This window comes from Abrus precatorius, unplaced genomic scaffold (assembly GCF_003935025.1).
Source record: "Abrus precatorius isolate BTA unplaced genomic scaffold, Abrus_2018 Scaffold8, whole genome shotgun sequence".
Lineage (NCBI taxonomy): Eukaryota > Viridiplantae > Streptophyta > Magnoliopsida > Fabales > Fabaceae > Abrus > Abrus precatorius.
This window is the reverse complement of record NW_020874428.1, coordinates 19,590,021-19,597,098: the sequence shown is the minus strand read 5'-3', so window position 1 is coordinate 19,597,098 and position 7,078 is coordinate 19,590,021. Positions and strand designations below refer to the sequence as shown.

The 7,078-nt window shown below is 33.7% G+C and overlaps 1 protein-coding gene across 1 annotated transcript; it reads left to right on the top strand.

Annotated features, from left to right (window-relative positions):
- Positions 1–984: 984 nt before the first annotated feature.
- On the top strand, positions 985–6,825 carry LOC113846528 (phosphoglycerate mutase-like protein 1). Its single transcript, XM_027474915.1, has 11 exons — positions 985–1,030; positions 2,149–2,210; positions 2,800–2,907; positions 3,181–3,260; positions 4,126–4,288; positions 5,025–5,099; positions 5,241–5,329; positions 5,725–5,844; positions 6,394–6,438; positions 6,512–6,618; positions 6,717–6,825. The coding sequence occupies exons 2-10, from the start codon at positions 2,151–2,153 to the stop codon at positions 6,594–6,596; spliced, it is 825 nt and encodes a 274-aa protein (XP_027330716.1). The 5' UTR covers positions 985–1,030; positions 2,149–2,150; the 3' UTR covers positions 6,597–6,618; positions 6,717–6,825.
- The last annotated feature ends 253 nt before the right edge of the window (positions 6,826–7,078 follow it).

Sequence of the window (7,078 nt, the reverse complement as noted above, 5' to 3'; positions counted from 1 at the left end):
GCATGTCTTTAAGCATTGTTCGCATTCACTAGAGGTTTGGCACATACTTGACATAGTTCATGTACATGGGTTTGATAGTGAAGATGTATATGATTGGGTGTTTATGATGGTGAGTTCAGATAAAACTTCCCTCTTTCTGGTGGAGAAACAATATGTGCTTTGATAACGATAAATGGAGTATTTGTTATGTGTTGCGTCAAATTTATATAAGCCACGATGAGTACATTCATATTTTAGGCCCTGAAGGCGCCTCTAGGTTATACTCTTATAGAATCAAGTGAATCCTCCCACCAACTAATAAGGTGAAACTTAATGTAGATGGGAGTTTTGACCCTAATATTGGTCATATGGGGATAGGTGGTGTTCTGAAGGATGATCAGAGTCAGGGGCTTGGTGGATTCTTAGCAACTGTCGAGAATGGTAATGCTACACGAGGGAAGCTTTTAGCCATGTGTCAAAGTCTCCAATTTGCTTAGTGTCTTGGAGTACGAGATATAATTCTTGAATCATATTTCTTGGAGGTAGTCAATGAGGCATTGAATACAACCTCCAATTCTTTGGCTATTCATGGTGACTTGCTTAGGGACGTTAGAGATTTGATCATGATGAATTGGACTGTAGACATTATTCACGTGAATCATGAGTGTAATAACATAAATGATAGATTGGGTATAGTTTAGGGCACTAATTAGGTCCATTGGAGTACACCTCTTCCAATTATACAAACTTTGCTGCTTTTAGAGCGAGTTGGTCTGTTTTTTCTTTTATTTTCACAAAAATTTAAAAAAATATATTAAAAAAATAATTAAAAAAACAAAAAACAAAAGTTTACGTAAGATCAACTGCCAACCGTTACGGCCAATTAAACTAATCTTTCCGTGCGATGGCAGAACGACACGAATGATAAGTTAAACTCCACTTTTGCCCTCACCGGCGACATAACTCATAAACTTCCTCTGCTCTTTGCTTCTTCTCCTACCGTTTCTACGTTATACCGAACCACCCCTCTCCTCGCCCATCTCTTCTTCTGGTAAGTCAAATTCCAACGACGTCTTTTTTATCGCTTTGCTTACCTATCAGCAACTCTGTTTTGGATTCAACTTTTATTGATACGGTCCAATTTCGCTTCTCACTCGCACCTAAATTTGTTCTGACTTCTAAACGTTGTATAAAACGCTCCGTTTTCTAATTTGTTTAGGTGAGTTCAAAGCCACAGTTAAAATTGTTGTTAATCTCACGCATCTACAGTAGTTTTCAATCCCACTGTTTTATTCGGATTCCAAATTCCAAAATTGTGCAATTCCTTTTTTATTTTGGAGATTCACAGCGTTCTTTCGCTTTCGCGTCTTTTACACACTCACACACACAAACGTTGTAGAATCATTTTTTATGTTTGTACGTTTATTCTGTAATGATCCTTGACTAAGCTTGTAGATTTTCGTTAAATCTACATCGTTAATTAATTTTTCAAGGATTAGGAATAAATGCTCCATCATGATATCAAGCCTTTACGATCAACTAGTTATCGGTTGGATCTAAATCGCTTTCATTTTGTTAATAACAACAGATAGTTAAATTTCTGCATAGGTGGTTATTGTTCACGCTTTTAAAGGGGTGTTAAGGTAAATAATTTTCTTAAGTCATTTTTTTAGTTAACTTTTATCATGTGGGGAATTATGACTTAATTTTGATCATGAAACTTGTTAGAATAAGGTAAAATTAACTTATTTTGATAACATTATGATAGATTAAAGAAATCTTATGAGGATTATAAGTTTTTTTATAATTTCGTTTGAACTTCTCAGCTTGTGGTGACATGTTAGAGATGTAATGTAAAACCATTCATTTGTATTTAACTAATAACTTAAGCTTTTTGGCCCTTTTCCTCGATCTTTTATTGTGTTTGTTTGCAACTTTTGGAAATTTATGCTGCTTTTTATTCTTGCAAGTTGCAACTGTTTGTTTTTGTGCCCCTTAGCTTTGGGTACCAACACTGATTGCGTGATTTGTGCGTTTGGTTTGTCTATTTAGCACATCTAGTCTTATATTGCTCAAGGGCGTCCTGTTTTGCTTTTTTATAACTCTGGTTTAGTGAAACCTTCATTGATAACTTTTTATTGTTGTTGTTTTCTTTGTATCTGACTACAGGTATGGATGCTGCTGCAGGTCAAAGTCTCTATCCATTGCACCGTTGCAAAACTATTCACCTGGTTTGTTATCCTTGAAGCATAATTGTTTTTTTCTCATCGTTTTAAAAATCAATGTTAACTTTCACATTAACATAAATGGATCATGTTAAATATCCCACAAGATAAATAATAATAATAATAATAAAAAGGTTAAAATAACATCAATTCATTCATGGACCTTTGTTTGTCTCAAAATATATAAAAATATTAAAACAAAGGGGTTCAAACTAGTTTTCTGTCAGCAGTTGTGGACCAATTTGATTGATTCTTCAGTGGTGCTATCAGTTTTGAACTGGATCTTCACTGAATTTTTGCTCCTCCTCTTTCTGCATTGTTTCAATCACTGTCCTACCCAGTTCACTAGTTTTCCAGTCAAACCAACTTATCCAATCCAGTTTTTTATAAGATGAAATTTACTATGTGATCTTCAAAAAGATTAGGAAGTGCAGAAAATTCAGTTGATATGAACTAAATTCCCTGAACTTGGTATTTCAGTCACTATATGTACTCACAGCTAATGTGTTGTGCATGTTGTATTGTGGTTCCTGAGATCATTCATCACTTTCATTACTTTTGATAGCATTAAGGCCTTGTAAAAACTTGTACACAGGTTAGGCATGCCCAAGGGGTTCATAATGTAGCAGGAGAGAAGAACCATGATGCATACTCATCTTATGATTATTTTGATGCGCACCTAACCCCTCTTGGATGGAAGCAGGTAATTGCCGGTCAAATAAATTTGAAGTTCATGTTGTCAAGTATTTCTGGATGGATTTTATGTTATGCCAAATTCCTCCTCAAAATTATCACAATTATAAATATGTATTTTGTCCTGGTATTTCCATTATTGGATTTCTCATCAAAGAATGAATCAATAATAATCTTCTTCTAGCATAGATCTATCTATACCTAGTTCTTTCCGTAGTTTTTCCCTGTCAGTTTTTTGTTCTTTAAATGTCATGGCAGAATGTGCGTTGTGACTCTATGACAGGTTGACAATCTGCAAAAGCATGTGAATGCATGTGGACTTTTCAGAAAAATTGAACTCGTTGTTGTTTCCCCGTTGTTAAGGTATAACTTCATTGTAATTTAGAATTTTGCTAAGACGTGTATCAAGGTTTATTCTTTTACTTACTGTCTTATTAAAATTGTATTTCTGAACAAGGTCTGCAATATTTATTGAACCAAACCTGACAATGATTTTTATTGGTGACTAAATAAAAAGAATTTGTTAATCATTATTTAAACAAATACAAATAAACACATTAAATGTGTAATATGTTCTTCAAAAACTGGGGACCAGATGGGCATCTAACTACTGTTAATAAAACACCAGAAATTGGCTATAATAGAATTAGGATGTCGTTTGTGAAAAGTTAAATGTCTTACTGATTTCATGGATGAACCGATTCTTATCTTTTCTCCTGCAGCATCAAAGAACACAAATACTGAGATAATTAGTGCAGAGATCTGACATTACTTTTTGAATTTCAACATTTTGTGTCTGCTGGTCTATTACACTGATGCACGTATTTCTTATTTGTATACACCTTCTAGAATGATGTCTTTCATGAACTGATTTAGTTAAAATCATGATTGCACTACGGCTTTTAGGAAGTGGTTATTTAGTGCACATTTGGTTCAGCTCATTTTGTAGAATTATCATTTATTTTTGCTAGCTCTCTAAGACAGCTTTTGAAAAAATAAGTGATTATTTCTCTAAATTAATTTGTTATCAAACATGAGCTTAGTGTAAATATTGATATTGAGATAGAATTTGACCCTTTAGTTGATGATGCACTTGATCTAGTGGATTATGATACTACTAAAGAAAAGTGTGAAGAAATCATTTTGAATTTTTTTTTCATTTAGTGAGAATATAGAGTCCTGTGTTTGGGGCTATTGTTAGTTGAAATTACTAATTATTACTTTGCAGAACCATGCAAACAGCAGTTGGAGTCTTTGGTGGTGAAGCATACGCTGATGGGATTAGTGAACCTCCTCTGATGATGGAAAATGTTGGACATTGTGATCATCTTGCAGTTTCTAGTCTGAACTGCCCTCCATTTATAGCAGTAGAGCTTTGCCGAGAGCAATTGGTACATATAAATATGCAGCGATGCTTCATGAGTGTTGTGTTGATTTAAACTTTGAATGATTGAACCAACTAATTTACATCAATCAATCCTTTGGTTTCTTAAAGTCAAGATGGAACAGCATCAGTAATTAGGAAACATATCAACCTCCTAAATTTACAGTATTGCTACTAGACCATGATGCTGTCATCTTGAGCTTTAAAGCTGCTTGAGGAAACAGATAAAAGTCATGTCTACCAGCCTCATCTTCAGCACATTTATTTCTTTTGCTTAACTGAAATAACTTCACATCATTATATCAGCCTTTTAAGGGTTTGGAACAACTATAAGATCAAACTTGCTAGTCCAAATATCACCCATTATTGTTTGTTAGTATGTTACTACTTACGATCACATTATTACATCTTCAACTGGGTTTCCCCAGTCTTTTTAAACCGTCCAAAATTGGTTGGTCCATTATAGCATGGGGTGGGTATGGCTTCTTTGAATTATAAAATGTTTTATAATTTGCAGTTTTCACCGTGCAAGCTTTTTCAACTAGCCCTTTCCCTTCATTAAACAACCAGTGGATGTTACTTGTTCTGTATATAAGTAGGTGGCCAGAGGAATTGTAGCTAGTGACAAGATTAATTAAGATTAAGAAGAAAATTGTTTGAAATGCCTCCCTCCTATTGTTTTTAATTTCATTTTCTATATAAATCAATATGTGTATGTATATCGCTTTATGTTCGTAATGCAGGGAGTTCATCCTTGTGATAAGAGAAGAACCATCAGCGAGTACAAGAATATGTTTCCAGCAATTGATTTTTCACAGGTAGGTGATCTTGTCATTGTTATCTTGTACTTTTGTCTAGCAGCTAAACAATCAAGTTTGTTCTGACTTCTGATGCACTGGTTGCCAGAAGATAATTAGAATTTGGTTGAATGAAATTCATACAATATAAAATCTGTTTAGATTAAAAGTGACGAGGACGTTTTATGGAAATCTGACATTAGAGAGAAGACAGAAGATGTCACTGCCAGGGGACTGAAGTTTTTGGAATGGTGAGTAGTGATTAAATAATTTTATCTATGTTTTTTTGCCAATGACTATGCATATTTAACAAGAAAAACAATCTTATCTATGTTTCTTACCAAAGAGGCCTGAGCATACTGAAATTAAGGTTCATATTTGCAAAATAAGTTCTATAAGAAAAAATTTGAATGGAGTGAATCACATGTCATTTAAGTCTTCCCACATTATTTTCATCATATTTTTGCGTTTCACCTTAATAACTTGCTTACAGTTTCTGTTGCTTCAGATTTTAAAGGGACTTTGACAATAATGCCAAAATCTACCTTTTAGATGGTTCTCACATTCTTGAATATGTTCAACTAGTGGCAGAATGGCTATAACCAACGATCTGACGTCTTTTCCCCAAATTTCATTTTTGGTCCAGGTTAGGGAAACGTAAAGAGAAGGAGATAGCAGTTGTTACCCACAGCAGTTTTCTGTTCAATACCCTGAGTGCTTTTGGTAATGATTGTCACCCAAATATAAAGAGCGAAATTTGCAGACAGTAAGCGTTACTCCTTAAGGATTGCCTTATCTAATTTATGAACAGCATAATCTGGTTTTGATAAATGCTGGAAATAATAAATAATATGGTTCTTTTTACAAAATGTCTACGGAAACACAGAGGGATCAATCTTAATTCTTTAAGAAAAGATAAGGAAATATATTTTTAAAGAACCTCCATGACTTCACCTTTCCTTGTTTTACAATAATTCACGTTAAGTATGTACTCGTTTCTGGTAGCTTCTGAGGTCTTGTCAGACATTCGTATCTTTTTCTTCTGCATTTCTATTTTCTTATCTAACTTGAATTTCTGACTTCATCATGGAGTTAATGACTTATGTGAAAATTATTTTCACCCTTTTAGAATATCATTCTGTTACATAGAAAAAATGGGAATAAAAAAAGCCATAGCTTTGGAAGTTCAGGAAAATTCTTAGGAGACATGTATATATAATAATAATATAGCGGAAATGTGTTAACCTAAAACTCATTGTTTACAAGCCCTGAGTTAGGCTTTCATAAGACTAATTGACAAAATTTTGTTTTTCAGCTTTGCTAATTGTGAGCTGCGTTCAGTGGTTATCGTTGATAGAGGGTGAGTATTTTACTTGCAGAACGCAATATATTCAAGTTTATGCAGAAAATTCACTCGAGTTTTATATCTGCAGTATGATTGGATCGAGCGAATCAATCACAAACTATCCCGGCAAGATTCCCCATGGCCCTGATCTTCCCAGCGATGCTGCTGAGTAAAAACTTTTAGGGAATGGGCTTACCAAATCATAGCTCTTCTCAGTGATCATTGGTCGTCTAAGGAAATTTTCTCCAGTATAATATAATTATTTCTTAATTGCATGTACGGGCATGGGTGCAATTGTTTTGTCCACCCGAATATACTATATCCTTAGGAGCAGTTTTAAAATTCAAGTGAATTGATAACATGTAGGTGCCAAATTTATATGATGAAAAAATGGATGCCAACATTGATTATGCCAAGTTTATTTACTTTATAATTTATGTTTGAACAGTTGGCATTGTTCTTTCCCTTTCATCCAATTATATTATAAACTTAAGTGCTTCCTATTTTTGCCAGATTAATTTAATATAGTACAGACTACATATATAAGAGTAAGTCAAATTTATCTTTGCCTAAAAGAAAATGAAGGATAAAAACAAAAGAAAATACAGTAGAAAAATGTTATTTATATGGATAGAAATAAGAAAAGAAAAGGTAA

Coding starts and splice junctions, on each gene's coding strand:
- LOC113846528 (XM_027474915.1), top strand. CDS start 2,151: ATGGATGCTGCTGCAGGTCAAAGTCTCTATCCATTGCACCGTTGCAAA. Junction 5,100..5,240: donor CAGCAATTGATTTTTCACAG/GTAGGTGATCTT, acceptor AAATCTGTTTAG/ATTAAAAGTGACGAGGACGT. Junction 5,330..5,724: donor GGACTGAAGTTTTTGGAATG/GTGAGTAGTGAT, acceptor TTTTTGGTCCAG/GTTAGGGAAACGTAAAGAGA.